The following is a 22,989-nucleotide window of genomic DNA, read 5'->3' as shown; positions in this document are numbered from 1 at the left end:
ATTAATATTAGAAAACACAACCTAACAAAGGTGAATACTTCGTGGGGAAATGCTTGCCTTTTGTTATCGAAGAGATTCCTCTCTTCTCGTCTCATTTCACAAACACTAACATCATCAACCTTGCCAGTTGCCGCACAAGTTAGGACCTTCTTTATCGAAGTGAAATTTTTTTCCTAAACGGAGATTGTCTCACGTTGCCTCTATGGTAAGTTATTAAATAAAAAAAAAAAATCCAAAATTACGAGAAGAAATTGGAGAGGTGTTTTCCCTTTAAAAATAGAGCCATTGTACCGAAGAAGATAGTATCCACAAAATACCATTTCCCTTGCCCAAACAGGCGTTTTTTCATTTTGCCATTAAGAGCAATTGGCTGAAAATTCATTTTTCAATCATGCATGCATATTGCAGAATAAGTCATCTTTGTCTCTGCTTGTCTGTTGCACGGGCCAGTACAAAACAAACTACATTTTAACTAGCACGGCGGTGCGGTCGATCGGTGATATTGGACTAACCTCTGACCCAGAGAAAATGATACAATCTCTTACAACATCATGTCTCTTCCTCAGACAACATCAGCTTTCTTTCATAGGAAAGCTAGTCCGATTTGCTAGCAGCCTACAGTTTCATTGTCCTACATCCGGTGTTCAATCATGTTTCCATGGTCGTTTATGCACTTCAAGTCTCCATTGCATTCTTCCAAAGTCGAAGAGTTGTTGTAAGAAAGCAGATTATTTCCTGCATCGGAACATTCTTCCCCTTGACAAGTTCCCCCCACATTGGCGATGGCAACATCATTGCATGGTCCTGCTTCACACAAACCACACCAAAGAAATCAATATATACTGTGGTATATATAAAGCGAAACAAAAGCTTTTGCACGGCACAATTCACACAAACCACACCAAACAAATCAATATATACTGCGGTATATATAAAGCAAAATATATAGTGAGAAGCTCACCACTTGTTTTGTCCATTGCCTGGTTCCCGAATAATGTTTTCTTCAGCCAGACAGAACCGGGGAACACCATCAGGTTGATTTTACTAAGCTTACGCCTATCGTCTTCTTGCAAGGGTTGGAACCCAAAGCCAACCGTCCAGGTGTGCACCAATGTTGGTATAGCAGATATTACAAGCATTTCAACCTTCAATGATTTCAACATCTAAACCCACAAGTGATTGAGGTTAGTACTGCAGAGGCAACAATTGGGTGAAACTTAGAATAACACAATTGAACGCTTGAAATGCAATTAATTCAAAACAATACAATAGTTTTGAATTATATTCAATACTAATCAAACACAGAAAATTAAATATGGAAATGAATTTGGTCTAACTTTATAGGTTTCACTTTTTGAAAATGATTAAATCCCCAAACATTCCATTTCAAGTTAAAACTTAGAATGCTTAGTTTGGCACAATATTACTCTACTTATTATATATCAAGAAATTGTTGGAGCAAAACCCAAATGACTTACCTCTTCAATAGAGTTAATAAGGCGTCGGCACATACCCTGGCGACGATATTTGCTGCAAGTGGCAATTAAAGGCAACTCTGCAACTGTTACTCCATGTATTCTATACATCATAGCAATCCATCTCATATTAGAAACAAATTGTACACAGCTTAACTGCAGCAAGAAAGATGAGGATTCTCGGGCATAGTCCCCTAGACAAAAGAGGTTTTACCTTATGGATGCTACAGAAATAACAACATCATCTTTCTCCAAAACCACAGTATAAAAGCCACAGTAATTCAGACGGGCATATTGTGATCTGAAAGAAGCAAGCATCGTATTTCTTCAGTTTATGACAATAAATATGTGTATAGGCATATACAGACAACACAACACAACACACTCTCTCTCCTAATATCTTAGATTAAGGAGACTGTAATTAAGAGATCCCCAGTCCCCACAGCTATTTTTCCATTATGTTTAGAATATTCTCAGTCAATATGGAACAGAGATAGCACTGCAGTGGAGTTTCACATCCAAAACCAAGTTATATAGTTCGAGCATACAGCTTCCTAACAGCATGACATCCTTCATAATATATTGTAATATACTTACAAAGATTAGCAACTGCAATAAAAGGATAATGAGAAGCTGGTGAGAAAAATTACTCAATGAAACTCATGACCTGCCTTTGATGGTTCATTTCAAATAGAACCAAGAGAGGCTTCTGCTTCGATGGTTGTTTTCTATGAAATCTTAATTCCAACGCAAATTTAAAAGAATTGGTTGATGTATATACGCCAAAAATATCATACAGTATTCTTAATTTCATGTTATGATACATTAGGAACTGACTTACAAAATAAATCAAATCAAATCAAATGAATAGAAACAGTCATAATTTTCTTCCTTAAGCCAATAAATACTTCACTGCTCTAATGCCCTGAATGAAGAAACAGTCAGCACGGATGTGCTTCCAGAAATTCAAAAATGAATATTTACTTTGAAGTGATTTCTGTTGTGCAAATGAATATGGAAGAAATGCAGTTAAGTCTAGGCAGGAGCAAATACCATGAGAAAAAGTACAACCATATCTCCCACTAATCGCACAAGGGAAAAAAGTGCCTATTTTAGTACTTACCCCCAATTATATATTACTTGAGGTATCATATCTACTCCTGTTTTAGTATCCACCATAGGGAGAAAGCATTCCTCCATAATCGTGATTGCAACAGACAACTTTGAGTTGCATTCTGCATTTAGAGCAACGTTGTGTACTGCAGAATTAGCATTATGGTCGGTAGAAATGCACCGTAAAAGAGTCCAGGAGATGTCATCAGGTAGAAGATTTCTCAATCCAATGCGAGATTGGAGGCTTGTGTAAACCTGCATTAGGAATTAAGCTTATTATAAGATGTGCAATGTTACACATAAAGTGAAAAGAGGATATCCTTAATGATCAATACAATCTTTCATCTGGCAAATAGTTTTTCATAGTTTATAATAATAGCTAAAAATATAGTGCATGGCTACCTCACAGAAGTAAAGATATAATGCATTGTTTCAACGTGTTTTCTTTATCTCATACAACAAAACTACCCCAAAGTAATAATGCAAAGACAAATTCCACAAACTGTCTATCTGGCTAAAGTGTTGAATATTATGTATTTCCATTGTATTTAACTGGAGTGCCATATTAATAGGGCAAAAGTAAAATACTGAACCTGGAAAGAAAATCAGATATAAATCTCTTATAACTAAGATGGCTTACATAGGTAACAAAATATTCTCTCAAATTCTAAAGGTGGCAAATCAATTTTCTATTCTAAACTAAATTTTCAACATGACGTGCACACAAACATGTAGCCATGCATATATGGTTATGCATATGTAGGATAACAAATGGTTTTAAGACCAAGTTAGATATAGTAAATACTTTTGAGACAAATCTGGCTATTTGTACCCATGACTGACAATTATGTATCACTGTTGTAGGTGCCATATTTGCAGGGAATCAAATTAGTTATGTTATCAATCATGCAATCAAGGTTCAAATATGGTGCATAATTTGAAATAAATATACAGCATACTGAGCATAGGACATTATTACTATATTTTTTCTAAAGTTAGAAACAAAAAGAGAAGACCCAATAGAGGGCAACTCAATCATCACGTCGGCACCAACCAATACATTTCTTTCTGCTTTCTTTCATCTATTTTTCAAAACTAGTTCCAACAGCATCTCTGTATTCAAACAGAATATCATAAAAAATCTAGCTATCCTTTTGGCTTAAAAAAGGGCCTTTCTGAACTTCCTAACTTAATGAATTTCTAACCTAATTGTTCTCTCTGCAGGAGGTTAAGTAATCAAATCACCTTGATTGGCATAGGTTTCAAAGCATTGAACTACATTCAATCAATAAATAGAATACCAGCACGTTCAACCTAATCAAAACATTAACTCCTTGATTTCCAGCAAGTCGAGGACACCCTGATATCCAACATGCAATGTGAAAGTATTTCTAAAGTTCATAATCCACTCAATATTGGGATGTAGGTGAAGCATTCATGCAAAATCTTGAATAATAAGACTTCAGAAACAAAGTGAGAAATGGTGTAATTTAAGTCCTAATATGGCGCATCAGTATACATTTATTTTATAGGCCACATTACGTCAACGAATGGAAATGCCCTGGCACTTGATTGATCAAGGGATTTGATGTAACGCATTACATGATTGCATAAAGTAAACATGGTAATAGAAAATAATACATCATTGATTCCTACAAGATTTATATTGGTGAAAACGTACACAACTTACTAATAAGTAAGTAAAGGAGGGCCAGAAAGATTCTATTCTCCTCACAATTTGCTATATTACATGCATTTCGTACTGTAGTTCTTCGATTATAATAAAATTAGATGTGATGCCAGATTCTACATGTAATAGATTTCTCACAATTGACCAATTAGAAAGTCATTAGATTTTTAAAAACAAGACCAAGCTAATTTTGCAATCTCATTTATGTTACTTTTTTCTTATTTATTTATTTATTGAGCAATTGCAGGGTTACTTCACTGTTTCCATCGACCTTAGTTCTATATCTCTATTTCCTAATCTAAATATATTTTCTTTCCAAGAAAGAAAAAAAGTCAACTTTTACAAAATGCAAGCAATAGGTGGATTGGGCTATTATTAAGGAAAGTGTAATGCTTACCATTCGACAGCTATCTCCACAGAACCACGTGTCTAAGTCTGTTTCAACAGGAAGACCTTTCTGTTGTCTGCATTTCTCATGATCTGTAAGACTAAGCAATTAGATTTTTGTCCAGAATGGATAAGAAATAACAAAATGGACCACTCTTTTAGGTAAAATGATCAAGGGCGCCTCTTACTCTATTCAAGCAACTTTCACAGCAGATTAGAAATTAAAAAAAAAAAAGTACATTTACTCCGTAAAATACTTTTTTATTTCAATTGAATACATAACTATATATATTACAATCATAAGCAGCTTGAAAAATACATACACATCTTCTACCAATCAAATAAAAACATTTCCTGTAGCAACCTGAAAACAAAGTCAGAGATACCTCAGGTTGGTCAACAATCCATTTGTCAGAAAAAATTTCACAAAACAATCCCAAAATGTGATTCAAACATTATCCCAGTAATTCAATAATTATTCGCACTACCATGAAGAAGAAACAGCAAACTAACATAAATAATACACACTCTCATTTTGTTAAAACATATGAAAATCAACAAATGTGGAAGCTGCCAAGACACTACAGCAAAGAATAATAAAACTTCCTGCATCATTATTATGGAACAATAAAAAGACAGAAGCTGAATGGATTGATTCCACATAAGAATATCTAACAAAATAAACACATTCAGAGGAAAATTACATTTTTCCTCGCATTGAGAGCATTTCAGAGATCCAGGTAAAAGTGAAGTTTCTTTCTCCTTTACTGCATCCTCACAAATTTGGCATCGACATTGCGGGCAATACCAGTTTCCCTCTGGTAGCACCTGAAATGAGCATTAAAATAATTAGTTTATTCAGTCTATCCAATGGTGGAAGTAGCATAACAACACCAGAAGCATAAAAACATGGCGGGCATACAAGTGACACAAACTTTCAAGAAATAATTAGTTTATTCAGTCTATCCAATGGTGGAAGTAGCATAACAACACCAGAAGCATAAAAACATGGCGGGCATACAAGTGACACAAACTTTCAAGAAATCTGGTTGCTTGTGATCAGCAGATACAAATAACATGATTCACATTATTAATGGGTGGATGAATCTTGCCTCAATAGCAATTTAAAAAATAAGGCAGATATTAGTATTCATCGTGTGACAGATATTTGATATTAAAAAAAAAAAAAAAAAAAAAAAAAAAAAAAAAAAGGATATCTTAATGAGATTGATCTCAACCAAACCTAAAAGTAGAAGACTACAGCATTTATTCTAATAGGGTCAAGAGTGATAAACATCCTCTGGCCTTGTATTAAAGTAGTTAAAATTAATTGCACACATGCACAATACCACATAATCACATATTACACTGCAACTCAAAAAAATAAAATAAAATAAAATCTAATAGAGGATTGAACATCAGATGATGTGATATTCCCATTCTTTTAGGATTCAATGATAAGAACTCGAGGTAATAGCAAAAATATGATATGTAGAGCGTTGGTTGACTCCCGTATGTATATATATAAATAAATTATATGTATCCCTAATAGCTTAAGCTTTTAACTGATGTGGTCATTTACATCATCTAACATGGTATCATAATTATGGTACCCGTATTAGGTATTGATCCTAAGATTTTAAGATTATATCTCGAAAGAGAAGTGTTGAATATTGTCCCACATTAAAAAAAAAAGTGGGAATTCCCCTTATTTATTGAGTAAAGGGCTACGCCACTTAATACCAATTGATTTTAGGTTAATAAATGAATGAAGAACTGCATGTTTAATATTATTTCAGAGAAACTATGGATCCAATAAAGGAAAAGCTGATGCAAGAGAAGGAGCCAATTAAAGATTTCTGAAGGTTTACAATTATTATCCATGCCTAGTGATAGGTTGGAATCTAACAAAATTCAAGTTACAAAATTAAACTTGAAATGCTAAGATGCTCTATCCAGTACAAATTAGGCAGTATGAACATCCAGAAAAAATTTTAATATTCATCAATCATTTAAATAATGTCATCAATATATCACTAAAGTACAAATCATCACATTGCGTGAAGACTATAGAATGTAAATTACAAAAAGCAAACCAGCTAAAGAAGTTAATTTAAAGGCATCAAATAACATAAAGACGGACCTGTTCAAATAAGCATGCAAGATGGAAAGCAGATGGACAGTTATCACAGCATATCAATTCACCAACATCACCACAGCGACCGCAGCTATCATCATTTAGATCATTTTCATCGCCTTGATCATTTTTAGGGTTTACTTTTCTAGCCTTGCATTCAGAAGACCATGCTTCGAGCTGACACAAAGCAAATGGCTTGCCAGACTCCATGTAAAGATTCATGCAAGGTCGATTAAACCTAAAGCCAGCATGGTTCTTGAATTCTGAGATGGAAAACACCATATTGCAGCACTTGCATAAGATCCCTTCCCTGGTAACTAATCCATCTTTTATTACAGCATCATCTTTCACATTTCGGTACTGGATTACTTCATTCAGAGAAACAACTCTAGCATGCAGCAACCATGACAGTATTGTTCTTGATCTGATCGCGTACCAGTTTTCTTCTGCTAAATGCTTTGTATTCTTTTTAAGACTTCTGGGAAGCAACTTGCAGCTGCCTTTGGGAGCCTTACGTTTCTTCGAGGGTTTGGAGTTGCTGGTGGACCATTTTCCAGGGCCTTTGCAGGTTTTTGTTTTAATAATGGCAGAAACTAAGAGATCGTCATCTTTAAGGCGACAAGCTTTGGCTTTCTTAGATCCCCAGCTAGCACTGCTTATTTCACCTACGTCGCAAAGGTCTTTTCCATCAACCTGATTTCCAATAAGTCCCATTTCAGATAGCTTTCTTGATTTTTTATGAGCCTTCTTGATGTAGCCATCCTCCTCATTTTTTGTTTGGTCAATATGACAAATTGTATTACTACCCAGCAGCGGGATCATAGTCTCGGGCCCTCCATGCAACTGTGGTGATCCTGGAGTGATTGGAACATCAAAAAGATCCTGATTAGTGTCATCATATCCCCAACCTTGCACGGCCATTGAGTTAAGTGCGCTTTTTTCTGATCCAGAGATTTTCTTCTGGTGTGTGGTAGCATAGTCTGCATCCGATGGCATAAGTAAGCTTCTCTTGCCTTTTACAGTTTTTCCTTCTTTCAGCAAGCGAATTGACTTTTCAATGAAAACAACATTCGCAAAAGGATCCAGAAGGCACCATAAATGAGCCATGGAAATAGTAGTTTCTAAAACAGCTAGGTTTTCATCAATTTTTTTAAATGTGCAGGACAAATCAGTCCACAACTCTGTCATATCAGTCCACTGCATGCAATCACTTGTCTGCGAGAAATAAATTGCATCCACCGACAAGCTCTCACCACACATACACCAAGCCCGATGAAATTCACGAATTGGTCTTCCTTCAGGTGACTTGTAAACATACTCCCCTATACCATTATATTTGCTATTCCTTCTGCGCCTTCCAATCACCCATCCCGCTGCTATAAACAAACGGTTTATATGATACCTGAGAAGAGGCCGAGGATCATTTTTTATATCTTTTGGCATAGCTAATTCTTCATCATCCAGTTTCACAAAACAGGAATCCTTCCACTTTGGTTTTGTCAGTCGATGAGCTGGTGAATTATTTTCCGCAGGGATTAACACGTCAGAAACGGGCAGCTTGTTTGCACAGCTCTCCTGAGAAACAGGCGAAGTAACAGTTCTACTTGGGGTCACTTTCTGGTCACTGTTATCTAAACTCAAAACATTGTTCTCAGAGCTACCTGTACCGCTAATTTCACATCGTCTGTCTAAATAGATTGATGGCCTCAGCTCATAAATACCGGACATAACACCCTCGCCAGAAGATTCTACTAGATGATATGTTAAAGAGCGGCAAACAGTGCCAGAACTTTTTTGGGATATACCTGACATAATTCCTTCTGGAAGAGCAGATGGAGTGGGATGATCCCCCAAAACTGGTTTCGCTTCCAGCTGATCCCCAACAGATAATTTCACCTCATGCTCAATTTTTACTGATAATGTGGAGTCAACAGGGAGATTCTCTGATGGATGGTTTCCTGAAAATCCTTCTTTTTCATAATTATCTTGACTGGTTAATGAGGATTTCCCACTTCTTGAGCTAAGATACATGTTGGTTTCTTTAATAAATTCACTGTCTATTCTAGCAGTGTCAGAAAGAATAAATTCCTTTTGCTTGCTATGATCACATCCGAAGAAAACCTCACCAAATATTCTTTGCTCATCCACAGATCCTTCAAAGCCATCATCATGCAAATTCTCAATTTCTCTGCTGAATAACACCAATGAGGATTCGACCATTATATGGCCTCTCAAAGCTTATCTTTAATAAATGAGTACCCAAGACAACAACCTGTACTTCACTGCAAAATAATTTTGGGCTATCACAATGCAACAAAAGCATGCAAGGGGAGAGGGCGGAGGTCTAGAAATTGTGACATCTTCCATGATTACCATGAGATTTGTGGAAAGGCGGTGAAAATGACAGGAAGAATATAGGGGTATATAAAGCTAAATTTCTCATTATCAAGCAAACTCATATAACTAAATCAAACCAAAATATATTAGTGCCTATAGCCAATCATTCAGGCAAGAGGGTAGCAACAGGGAATGGCTGTGTAAGGAGTCATTAGGAGATATTTTTTCCATAGTTGTCAATAGCGCGCAATAGCGGTGTAGCATAGCGGAAAGGCACTCTGCTGCTACGGCCGCTCTGCAATTCTGCGTAAACGCAATAGCAATGTAGCAGCCTGTAGCAGCACTCCGCTATGTTACGCTATACCGCTATTGTAGCTTATTAGTTTATTTTTTAGTAGGTAATAATTGAAATCTAACTTTAACTTATAAAATGTACTTTTTTATTATAAAATAGACAAAAAAAATATTTATCTTAAATCTTAATTAAATTTTTAAATTCATTTCGAAAAAAGAAACAAATTAGAAAGCCAAAAAATGCAAAATGTTTATATCAAGGATAACCAACATTTGTTAGATCATTATGGTAGCAATGATGTGATTGGCTCTATTGTTTTGAATGATTCTAATGAGTGGTTAATTAAAGAAGTTGATAATGCGGAGGATAAGTTAGTCTTTGACAATAATAATTTGACTAGGGGAGTTATTGATGCTAATAGGTCTTTTATCTACACTAAGATACAAACATCAATGCATCAATGAGAAAGAAAACTATAGGTACTTCTAAATATAAAAAGGGAAATGATATTATACAAGGTGACGAACATACAATTGAATAAATTGATAATAATAAAGAGGAGGAAAAAAATATATAGACAAAAGTAATTAAACAGTGAAGATGATGAAAATGAGGAATCAAATTTTTTATGAGATTTTGAATCTGATTAGCTTTGATATATCTCTATTACACAATAGTGATCTAATTTTTTTTTGCTTATATAACTATCCAATATTTATGATCATATATATATATATATTTTGACATTTTATTGGTTTTGGTGATAATTATGAAATTAATTTATAGGTTTTTCTTATGTATTTTTTTTATAATTTTGTATATATAATAATTTAATATATATATTCTTAAATATTTAAATAGCGGTCATACCGCTATCGGCTATCCCCTATAGCATTTTAGATATTGACCGCTACGCACCGCTATCCGTGATTGACAACTATGATTTTTTCTTACCAAACTTCCAACGATAAAAATAAGGAAAAAGTGAAAAATGACCAAATTTAAATAATGTCATGTTTCCTAAGTGCATTCTCTTGTGTGACAAATTAATCATGGATATCACAGATTAGCCATAAATTAAGACGCCATGAATTTAGGATGAACATGTTGTAATAGAAGATATTTCTTATTTGGTGCAATTTTCTCTCTCCATTCAGAGGCGCTAAATCTTAAATAAGGGTGTACAGTTCAGTGCTAGTCTGCTAGATTCTACCAAAACTGATCTATCCCAATCATATTTTACATCACCAATGACCAGTTGAAAAGCGTAAATACCATCGTGCCACGTGGTGAATAGATTGACAAGTTGAGATGCCCTAACTTAAGGAAGTTCACATAGTAACGAAACTAATATGGCGCAATTTCTGCCAACCATGTGAACATATAAAAATGTAATAAGTGCATACAATGTAAAAGTAGATTGTATAATAAATAATCTACTCCAATTCTCTTCTTAGTATCCAAACACTCCAAGAATGACCAACCGAAAAAGGTTAAATCTAGTCAAGCCACACAGAGAACAGATTTCCAAGCTTACTTGCCAAAAAAAGATGGCATATCTCTTAAATGTCATTTTAAAGCACCAAAGCATCATATAAATTTAACAGAATTACCTCAAACCATCATACATAAATGGCATATCTGAACAGACAGGCAGTAATGAACCTATAAACAGAAGGCACACATCAACAGACAACATAAGATTAAATAGGCAATGCAAATGGAGAGTGACGAGCAAATATCACTCAAGCTAAGTCATACTAATCATGTCTGTAATCTACAATCGGAGTAAAAAAAAGAAAAGTAACATATCAAATAGCACCAGGTATGCAAACTCGGAAAAAAAAAAAAAAAAAGAGTAACATTAAGCAAGAGTCCCAGACTCTTTCAATGAATCACTACTTCATAAAGAAGTACTATGAAAAAGAAATGAAATTCAGATAAGAAAATGCACCCGATTACCCGCAACAAAGAAGCCTCAGATACAAAACCCACCAAATCAAATCAAATGAACTCCACCGATTTGAGGGAAGAAACACAAACCACGAAAAACCCACCAAATCGAAGAGAATAAAGTTCGAAATCCTCACCTCTACATTTGCATCCGATGGAAATTAAAAGTTAGGGTTCCTCCCCCGAATCTCCAACTTCGCCCTCGAGAAATAAAGAGCAGAAAACACAAACGATGGGCAGCTCGACAGGCGCAGTGCGAAGGTACCGCTTGGAACTAGAAACCCACGAAGAGAAAGGGGGAGGGCTTTTTGGTGGAATGAGCGAACGGCGCTCGTAATCACTACAGTTGTCAAGCATTAAGCATTGGCATGGCCAGCTCGCTCTCCCCTTTTATTAACCCTCTCTGGCACGGTCGCTCGCTCAATATTGGTCCTATTTGTACTACATGTCGTTAATTATCCGATAATAAAAGCCCTTTGCATTCCGTGTTAGGGTGTCTGTTTAGTGTTTTATGAAGTACTATTTGTTTAAAGAAATGTAACATGAAAATAATACTATTTTATAATAAATAATTAGTTTTTTAATAATGGAATATATTATATGTTCCCAAACTTAATTCGACTCAATTTGATTCCGTAAGTCGATTACACAATTAGCAAATACATTACACAAATCATAGAAGATAAAAAAGATGAAACATACAATTTGTTCGCTGAGTCTGAGTCTTACCAATCGTGACCTACATCAAGTAACAATTTCGGATTCATTTACTATCAGTAATTATTTTAATACAATTGTTTTTCAAATAAAAAATGCCTAAATAAGAATAAATTATGATGCATCCATTATGCTTGGTTGATTGTGTTTTTACTGTCGAGATTACTCAAATTGGTTTTTGCAATCCCATTCGAGTTTGAGAGGGTGTCTCGAAAGATTTTCGATATATAGTTTTAAATTTGTTAAATTTTAATTTAGATTTTGTCGTATCCATTAGATTACGTTATTTAGATTTGAGTCAATAGAGTCCATATATAAGTCTTATTTTGACGATCAACGCAAGTTTTAGAGTTTTCGCAAAATATTTTAACATTTTCCTAAAAACTTTCTTGTGAAAATTCAATGAGACTAGACTCAATCTCAATCTTTTTATTTCAAGTTTCCACCATAAAGTTTTTTAAAAAATGAATGAATTTTTTTTTTCCGAAGAAATCAAAAACAATATTGTAAGAAAAACTCACAAAAATTTACACATAAAATCAACTGTTCTTTCTTGAATTATGTGGAATTTTTCTCATGCTATTTTTTCTTTTAATGATCTGTTTGTGTCGAATTAGCTCAATCCCCTTTTTCTAATATGGTATCCCATTCTCCTAAAATTTGATCTCAAACCCCAAAAATACCGAAGGTAAGAGACCAAAAGAGGAAAAAAACCAAAAAAAAAAAAAAAAAAACTATTTCCATAATTTCTTTCACTTGACCCGTGATTCTCTCTCAATCAATCTCAAAATCAATCTATATAAGTTTTTCTTATAAATCTCCAAAATTCCGTCCAAAATCACATATATATATATATATCCAATTATATTCCAAATTCGAATAAAAATATCGACAATTATTTTATTCAATAAACATCAATCAATCGATCAAACGTTATTCAAACAACCATCAAATGATATATATCAGCTAAAATATATTTGAACATTATATTTTTATTGATATTTATTAAAAATTATAAGTAAAAAGCTATTGAAATAATAAATTATCATCATTAAAAAAATAATAATAAGGTAAAATTGCTCATAATTCTCACGTGGTTTTAAAATTCAGCGTATTTTCCATAAACTTAAAAAATTGTATTACGTTCCCTTATACTTTAAAAACAGTTGTAGATAAAAAATCATCTTCTTATCATAAAAAAAAAATGTAAAAAGTAGTTTAATGCAACATTTTTTAAAAATATAAAGGAGTGAATGCAATTTTTAAGTACATGAAGGATTATGCTAAATTTCGAAATCACATGAGAGTTATGGATAATTTTGCCAAAAGACTTATATACTTGCTTCTGAAATTTTTTTCTTAAAAAGATTCCTGAACGGTTGAAAGTTAAATCCATACGCAACGTGTAATGCCTTGCTAAGAGCACAAACAATGGCTCACGGCAGTAAAAGCTTCCATTACACATTTGTCAAATGACATGTTCAACTTTGATTTTAAATCTATCGATAGTTGTTTTCAAATTGCTATAGTGGCTCCGCAATTCATCATCCTCTAGTCGAATTATATCAAAACACAAGATGATCGTGTGTAAACTTCACATGGATGTGTTTATGCAGAAGAAGAGAAAGAACTAAAAACCACCAAAATAATCTATACTGAAACCCTAAATTTGTTAAAATTATCCAACAAATTTTTTAAAAATAATAATAATAATTTGTCCAACAATTTTACAAGCAAAATTGAAGTTTTTTAGAAGAAGAGAGAGAAATGCAAATTACTTCGCATATAAGAAGAGAATGACAACAGGGTTGCGGTGGAAGGCAAGATGGCGGAGGAGGCAAGCCGATAGCCGTGGTGGTTGAAGAAGAAGAAGGAGAGTAGGTCGGCGGGCGATGACCTGTGAGCGGCGGTGACGGGCTTGGGGAAGAAGAGAGAGAGAATAAATGAGGAAAGAGAAAACATGGAGGAAAGAATTGAGCGACTCGGCTAGGATTGAGCTTAGCCTACACCGGGTTTAGTTGATTTTGTATCGAAATTTCAGTTATAAAAATAAGGCCAATGCATGAGTTTTATCTCGATGGAAGAGAGATAATGCCTCCACAAATTGAAGAAAGATTTCGACATGTGAGCTACTATGTATGCTCTAAAAAATAATAGTCGCTATTAGAACTACTAAGCAAATACCAACTAAAGAAACTAATTTTCATCAATAACTAAGATTGCATTACAAAAAAAAAAATGTTTTTGTAATGAATTTTTCATGACGAAGTTGACTTCCATAGCTATTAGCAATCGAAAGTTATACATCACTTATAACCCACCAAATTAGCAATGGAGTTGTATTATATCTTCAATTTACAATGCAATTCGAGACTTAATAAAGTTTTATCGTGAATTCTAAATTAAAATTCAGTATTAAAATCTTTCATCATCATTTTGCGAACACACCCGAGAACACAATGGAGGCAACAAGCGGAGGTACGGACAGCCAGTGGCGGAACTAGGATCAAGTTAGAGGGGGACTATTTTTTTAAACTAACAAAATACTCTCCCGGTCTCGAAACAATAATGACATTTGAGTTTGGCTCGGAATTAAGAAATAATAATATTATGTTTAAAATGAAGATAAAATAGATAGGAAAAAAACTAAAATATCATTAATAGTGTATTTGCGACATTTATATAAAAATAATAAAAAATATATAAATAATTTTATGATGATATGATTATTTATGAAAATAAAATTATTATTTTTAGACGAAAACAAAATAAATTATTATTTTAAAATGGAAGAAATATATTTTATATGTCTATTTATTGTCCAACTAATTTTATCTTTCTAATTGTTATATTTTAAAAATATTACAAAATAATATTTAAGATAGTTTTATTTCCTATATATATAGACCTGTCAAAACGGGTTAGTAGGGCGGATTGACTCACAACCCACCATAATCCGCAAATAAGCGGGTTGTTTGCGGGCCAACCCGCGGCGGGGCAGATCAAAATTTCATCAACCCAATCCAACCCACCGGCAAGTGGCGAGCTAAGTGGGTTAGCCCACGGGCTTTTTAAAAATATTAAAAGAATATTAATATTTTAAATATTTTCGTAATTAATATTTAAAATTTGTTAAAAATAGTTTTATTGTAAAATTTAAATAATAAATATTTTAAAATAAATAACATAATATAAAAATTCTCAATTCTAAATATTATTAGTTGGTGTATTTTAAAAATAATAATAATAAGAAATACTCGATTTTAAAAATAAATCATAATTAATTTTATGAATTTGTAAAATTATAAAATAATAATATGAAAGACGAACAAAACAAATGATGAAAAAACGAAACAAATAACACTGACATGGATAATGGAATTAGAGAAGAAAAACAACATGTAAGACAATATTGATAATTTATTTAAACTAATGATAATATAAATTTTATTTTATTAACTTAAAATATTTCTTTTTAGTAGTAGATTAAAAAGAATCATATCTTATTTATTAAATAACATGTACATGATGATTTTGATATTTTTTACTCTTCGTACGTTATTTATAAATTAATTGTATTTATAATGATATATTTGTAATTTATATAAAATTAAAATATATTCTGATATTAATATTTGATTAGTTTTATTATAATTTTTTAACGTGACCGTAAGAAATTGTAAAAAAATAAATTTAGTTAGACGGATGAATACTAATTATTATATTTACTTGACCCGCGGGCTAACCTGCCCCACTACGGGTTAATCCACCGTCAACCTGCGGCTTATGCGGGTTGGCCCATTTAGGCCTGCATTTTAACGGGCTTAAAATATCACAACCCAATCTTCCTTAAAAGTAAGACGGGGCGGACCAACCCGACGGGCTCAACACATTTTGACGGCTCTAACTATATATTGTAAAAATTCATTTTTGAATTTTTATAAAATAAAAAATAATAATACATATTTATTAGAAAAAAAAATTATAATTAAAATTATTATTAGTATTATTATTTATTCCAATCATTTTTTCTATATTTATATATATATTTAAAAATATATAAAAATAAATAAATAAATTAAAGGAGGATGGGGTGGGGGAAGGGGGCCTGCAGCCCAACATTGCTCCTTAATAGATTCGCCCCTGCGGACAGCAACGGCGACTTCTATTTATGTAAATTGACGGAGATATTGACTGCAACAATGAAAATAACATCAATTGTTTCAAAAATGATATGTAGATTTTATTTATGTATTTAAAAACTATTTACCGTTGGACCGCCGACAATGATGCCCGCCGGCGGGCCGTCTTTCTCGTCGTCTCCTCTCCTTTTTTTTTTTTTTTTTTTTTTTTATTTTTTATTTTTAAAAATCTAAAAATCAAAGTACTTTGTTATTTTGTTATTTTTTATTTGTTAAAAATATTATATTTTACTAATATTATTTCAATGGTAGTCAATAAAACATCTGTTAATTTTGTATTTTTTTGGATGAATGTGTTATTATTTTTTGTATTTAATTATTAATTTTTTTGGATAGATAAAATATACATATTATATTGTATTAAAATGTATATATATAATATATTTTTATAATAATTGTGAAAAATTTGTACCATTCAAAAATAAATTGAATAAACAAATTCAAAGTTTTTTTTAAAAGAAAATTGTTAGTGATCAATAGTAAAAATATTATAGCAATATAGTTTTTTATCATTGATACAATTTTTTTTATCAATTTGTATTTATCCGTAACATCGGAGACTACATATAATTTATTAAGAAAATTTCTTCCAAATAAAAAAAATATTAATATATATATAATCAATATGAGCATGCAGTGATATTATATACTTCGTCCGTTTCAATTCAAAGTATTTTCTTCGTTATTCAATTGTGTGTTCATTTGACCGACCACAAATTATAAGATAATAAGTAAAAATAAATATTTTTACCTTTTTGGATAAAAAAAGAAAAGAAAAAATGTGGTATTTATTCCTAAAAAGGAAAGAAGAATAAATTTAGATGAAAAAAAAAAGAAAAGAAAAAAAAGAAAATGAGAAAAGATTTGGACGACAGATGCTTATTATTTTTTATCATTTTTGTCAATCTCACTTCAAACTATTTATTTTTTATTTTTTAGAAAGTAATCACACAATAATACCAAAATACCTTTAACGTTATTTAAATTGCAAATATACCATTACACGTGCATTATATATAAAGTGAAAGGACAATCCACTCAATAGAATCATTAAAAAAAAATATCTAATTAGTTACAATATCTTTAACTTCGAAATATTTTTACAGTTAAAACGTGTCATTTAGCAACAAAAATTATTATTTTTTCGCTAAAAATAAAATATGTACTAGAAAATTAATTCCGTCGTTAAAATATTTTTGCTAAAAATTTTATTTTCATAGAAAAAATGTTTCAGTTATAAAATTATTTTTCATATTTTGTTGCTAAAACTGTTTTGTTATGAATTTTAATTTTATAGTAAAAAAACTTTAGTTACGAAATCATATTTTCATAACTATATAATTTTTCTTAATTTTCATTGCAAAAAACTTATTTTATTTGTTACGAAAGTCATATTCGTCACAAAAAAAATATTTACTAACGTGGTATAAGCTTCGTGGCAAAACTATTTTTGCTATGAATTATTATATTTTGCTACAAATTTATTTTAGCTAAATTTCAATTTATTCTATATTTATTTATTTTTTTTTTGTAGTGAATTAAGCAATGCAAGGCTAAGGCAGCATTAATGAATGATTAGTACGTGCTCAATAGTATATAGTATTAGTTAAGCCAGCATTACCAAATCATGAATGAGAGTAATGCATGCATGGTCCCAAGCAAATTGCCTTTAATTATTTGTAATTAATTAATTGAAGGAAACCTGCTGCGGCTTCTGATCATTCCATGAATATGAATGCATGCCTCCTCCACTAATATACCATCTTCTTTTTCCTCCCACCACCGCCCCCCTTCAAATTCCACGACGACTCACACCTGATCTCCAGCTTAAGCTTAAGATCAAGATCAAGAGTAGTATGGCCATCTCCACGACGAACGAACCCAGAGCAGCCCACACGAAGATTGTCCGCCTCCAATCCCACAACACCCTTTTCATCAGAGGCAACTCAGTTGCTATCTCCAAAGACCCGCCATATATTTGGGGCACACCATCAGCTGAACGGCTGCTGCTGCTGCTGCACCGCCTCTGCATCTGAAACTCGGCTCTTGGTTCTAGGGTTATTCGGAACCAGCTACTGGCGGCGGGCGGCTGTCGACGACGTTGATCGTATGCTTGCGTGATCAGTGCGGCAGGCGGCACTGTAACTTCTAGGGTCTGGACTTGGGACTTGAAGCCCATTAGGATTGGCACGCTGTGGAGTAGCGCCTCCATGGTGCGGATTGCGTTGCTCTTGTATCGCAGCATCGTGGGCTGGCTCCAGTTTGAGGTCACTAATTCTCTCTTGGTAGACAACCAGCTCTCCACTCGAACCTAGCTTATTATATAATCCAGTATATTATTCCACAACACAGAAACTTACATACATCAGACCAGACCCGGCCACAAACCATTAATTAAAAGTTTTTGCAATTAGAAAGCTAGCTAGGCATGAAATATATATATACATACTCAACGATACATTACTATTATGATGATGATGACGACATATACAGAGATAAATTAATACATGCTTGGAAGTTAATCAAATATTAACACATATATATTGTACCTACCTGAAATATACCAAGGTTTCTATTGTACTCGGATTCAGGCAATGTCAAAGAAACAGTAATCCACAGCTTATGATGAGAGGGGATGGTGGTCTTGAAAACTGCTGGGCGGCGGTTGGACGAAGAATCAGGTGGTGGTGGTGCATGAACAGCAGCTGCAGGGCTGCTCCTGGTGTAGTCGAAGCTCAGAGCTTCCCTGGCGTGCACGGACCTCTCCACCACAGTCCCCATTAGGATCCCGCTTATTGTGAACCCCACAATCAGAAGCCCCACCAGCAGCATCCATGTGCAGACGGCGCACACCAGCCCCCGAGACAACCTCGCTGCGCACCTCATCCACAAAGAGGTAATCCCTGCATTACTGCAGCAGCCGGTCGGCGCCCTCCTCGCTCTCAGAGTCTTTCGGACAGTTCGTACCAGCGCCTGGAATGGGGACACTACTGCGCACATCACACAAGTTAAGTTGAGGAAGCAGCGGCTGCTGTTGCTGCAAATGGGGAGGAGTAGCGTGAGGAAGAACCGGAGGAACAGGGTGAGCTGATACCCCGCGAGTTTGAATAGCAAGGCAGCCAAGCTAGTAATTATCACAGTGCCAATATTAGTATTAGTATCACTGCTACTTATAAGTGGAAAGTTTTTGACATCTTCTTCAGGCTTAGGGTCGAAGAATAACTTCTTACAGAGCGGCAGCTTGTTGCGCTGTTTCGGATCATGATTGGGACTAGAAGGGGGATCGAAATTGGACAAATCCAACGGTCCGGATTTTCGGGACAGGAGCAGCTTCTCTGCTGCATGGATTAGCAATGAATCCTTGATGATATTTCCTTCAAAAAACCCTGCAGTGCTGCTGCTGTTAATGTTGTTGTAATCACCAAATGGGAATAACGATGGTGCATCCACCTCGTAGTTTTCATCCTCAATTTTTGTTGCTGCTGCTGCAAGAACCGGGTCGCCCATTTTATATATATATATATATAGGATTGGTTTCGTTTCGTTTCGAGCGATGGATTGATGGTGTATATATAGCTGTCTGGCCGGTGTAAGAAATTATGAAATGTGTCTTCAGCGCAAATTGGATTTAATTAATTTCTAGCGTGAGGCAATCACTTTATAGAAAGAAATTGATCAGAGACGCCGCGAGCTAGTGGGGAAATTTAAAGCATCTTCTTGGGATGCTAAAGACAAGTGGCTAATCTACATTGTCTTTTAGCGATGAAGTTGTGTACGTGGATATACGTATATACGTATATAAAGCAGATATATATATATATACACCCGTAAGTTGCAAGGCAATTCCTCGACGCTGACAAGAAACTTGCTACAATATGCACAACATCACAAGATGCACCGGGCAAAGTAGTGCGTATATTAGTTCTTTATAAAATAAAGAGTAAACTGTTTTTTTTAGTCCCGACCTTTTTATCATTTTAGTCCTGTAAGTGGAGCTTGTCGCAAACTAGTCCAATAAGTGAAAAACTTTCGCTATTTTAGTTCTCCGGCGCCGGAGACGCCCGCATGGCTCGCCGGAGGTGACGTGTCCGCCAGGTGTCCCGCCAGGTCAGCGACACTTGACGGACATGTGGATTTATTTTTTATTTTGTTATTTTTTTATAATTTTTTTAATTGGACCAAATAAAAAAAATTAAAAAAATACAAATAGAATTTAAAATAAATTAAAAATAAGTTCTAAAAAAAATGGAAAAAAAATAAAAAAAATCCACGTGTCTAGGACATGTGGATTTATTTTTTATTTTGTTATTTTTTTATAATTTTTTTAATTGGACCAAATAAAAAAAATTAAAAAAATACAAATAGAATTTAAAATAAATTAAAAATAAGTTCTAAAAAAAATGGAAAAAAAATAAAAAAAATCCATGTGTCCGCCAGGTCAGCGACACCTGGCGGACACGTCACCTCCGGCGAGCCACGCGGGCATCTTCGGCGCCGGAGGACTAAAAAACAACAAAAATTTTTCACTCATGGGACTAGTTTGCAACAGCTCCACTTACGGGACTAAAATGATAAGGGGTCCAATTACGGGATTAAAAAAAGAGTTTACCCTAAAATAAAATAAAATACAAATGAAAGATCTTTTCTTACCTTATATACAAACACTCTAACGAACCGGGCCTAATACAGTCCAAAGCAAATCCAAACTCATAAGCTCTATGGAAACAAAATAGGATAGCTAAATAAACAAAATAGGGATAAATTAAATCTAGTGGATAAACATTAACTGGATTCAAGGGCGGAACTTCCAGATATTGAAGGCTACTCTAATTGAACCATACTAAATTTGGACCACTCGTAATATTTTAATTTTGATTTTAAATAATAAAATTTTAAATTAAAAGATTTATTTAATATGATATAAATATGCATATGATGTTTTAATATAAAATTTAATTTTATTGTAATATAATAAATAAAAAATAAATATTTAATTTAATATTTTTAGAAAAAATATTAAAATAGTAAAATCGAAAATAAAGTTGTAAACACACCCAATTTTGATCGATGTTATTTGAGGGTCAATCAGGAGCAATCACAACACACAGATTTTTTAAAATATTTCAGGAAGTGATCTTCCGTGCACCTTAAATAGTGATCTTGGTAGAAAAAATAGTGATGTGAGTAGCAAAAGTAGTGACAAATAGATTATTATTTGCTAAAATAAAGATAGCCTCAAGTCACCTGCTACGCATAGTTCATATAATGTGATTTGTCTGTCAGATCGTCACTTTCGGATAGCAGCAACGGATTTCCACATCATTAAAATAATAATAATAATAATAATAATAATAAAATTATGGATGTACAATGTTGTTTACTATAAATTGATTGTCCATAAATTTAACGGACGAAAAAAAATAAAGATAATTATATAATTTTGGTAGATGAAGAGAGCAATATTTTGTATTGAATTATTAATGTATTATTAGTAAATAAAATATATATTATATTATGTTAATGTGTATATTAAAAGTTTTTTAATAATATTTATAGAGAATTATGTATTTAAAAATAAAACTCAATTATTGAAATCAAAATTGTAACATAAATAAGACAAATTTGAGATTTCATGGTGAGGACCAAAACTAAAATCTTATTGAATTGTTTGTTATCCTGGCCGTCCTTAAAAATATCATATATACTTTGATATTTGAAGACAAATTTTGTTTGATTATCATATCTCCCACTATACATTCAATTTATTTTCCAAAATATTACATCACATAGGATTCATTCAAAAATTGTTTATTTATATCTCTTCAATAAATAAATATATTTATATACATTCAAAACTCTTTGTTTATTAGTAAAATTAATTTATGTTTATTATAAATAAATATTTATATATTTTTATTTATTTATATTATATAAAATTTTATTATTTATAAAATAGTATTCATATAATATATATTTTATTAATATATAGTCACTAAAATAATTAAATGCACATTTTAATTTTTTAAATCTTATATATTACATCATATATTAAATATTAATTAAATAAATCAACTGCAACCCAACTCTCACCTCAAGAATTTAATTGGTAATAAGCACACTATCTTATATGTAGTTTGTATGTAACTTTTTTGGAGAAATAAATCGAGGTGAGTTATCCAAACGAAATAAGTGGGAGCAGAATAAGTGAATCATTCAAAAAAGAATATTTTTTTTTTTTTTGTGTGTGTGTGAATAATTCCATCACCAAAAGTGTTCACTTTGATTGGAAAACATGTCTGAATAATGATTGAATAGCATCAACCGATTGTTGAATGAATGATCTCACAAAGTACTATGAGAACTAATTAATTGTTTGAAAACTGAAATGAAGTTAAAATTCACTCTATTTAACCATCCGAGTTGGTAATTCAAAAAAAATAGGAACGATAGCTTTGTAGGCTTTCTTGAGGAAATTACAATATATTGGTATGAGTTTATACTACGGATGTGTTAGAATCTTAGTTGGGATAAATAATTTTTTTGTGTGTTTTAATACTTACTAATTTTGTGTTGGTAACCACTAAATTACACTTTTGGTATTTGTTAATTAATTTTGTTATTTGAAATCGTGTTCGTGTTACTATTAGTTTTATAGGGTGAATTTGTGAAAGTAAATCTTATGA

At 32.8% G+C, this 22,989-nt stretch overlaps 2 protein-coding genes across 4 annotated transcripts; both read right to left on the bottom strand.

Moving 5' to 3' along the window:
- Positions 1-377: 377 nt before the first annotated feature.
- On the bottom strand, positions 378-11,808 carry LOC127254178 (increased DNA methylation 1). 2 transcript variants are annotated; one of them, XM_051279126.1, is made up of 10 exons: positions 11,525-11,808; positions 11,048-11,099; positions 6,809-9,084; positions 5,370-5,493; positions 4,676-4,758; positions 2,599-2,843; positions 1,690-1,776; positions 1,479-1,578; positions 962-1,163; positions 378-804 (listed from the first exon to the last, which is right to left on the bottom strand). In XM_051279126.1, the coding sequence occupies exons 3-10, from the start codon at positions 9,020-9,022 to the stop codon at positions 632-634; spliced, it is 3,228 nt and encodes a 1,075-aa protein (XP_051135083.1). In that variant the 5' UTR covers positions 9,023-9,084; positions 11,048-11,099; positions 11,525-11,808; the 3' UTR covers positions 378-631. The 2 variants fall into 2 exon arrangements, with proteins under 2 accessions (XP_051135083.1, XP_051135084.1); XM_051279127.1 differs by lacking the exon at positions 11,048-11,099.
- Positions 11,809-17,839: 6,031 nt separating this feature from the next.
- On the bottom strand, positions 17,840-19,939 carry LOC127253962 (seipin-1-like). Of its 2 annotated transcripts, none has more exons than XM_051278780.1 (2): positions 18,860-19,939; positions 17,840-18,617 (listed from the first exon to the last, which is right to left on the bottom strand). In XM_051278780.1, the coding sequence occupies exons 1-2, from the start codon at positions 19,811-19,813 to the stop codon at positions 18,099-18,101; spliced, it is 1,473 nt and encodes a 490-aa protein (XP_051134737.1). In that variant the 5' UTR covers positions 19,814-19,939; the 3' UTR covers positions 17,840-18,098. The 2 variants fall into 2 exon arrangements, with proteins under 2 accessions (XP_051134737.1, XP_051134738.1); XM_051278781.1 differs by having other exon boundaries at positions 18,262-18,621.
- Positions 19,940-22,989: the final 3,050 nt, after the last annotated feature.

This window comes from Andrographis paniculata, unplaced genomic scaffold (genome assembly GCF_009805555.1).
Source record: "Andrographis paniculata isolate CXL003 unplaced genomic scaffold, ASM980555v1 Contig52END, whole genome shotgun sequence".
NCBI classification, from domain to species: domain Eukaryota; kingdom Viridiplantae; phylum Streptophyta; class Magnoliopsida; order Lamiales; family Acanthaceae; genus Andrographis; species Andrographis paniculata.
Note: the sequence above shows the minus strand (reverse complement) of the source record. Positions and strands in the feature narration are given on the sequence as shown.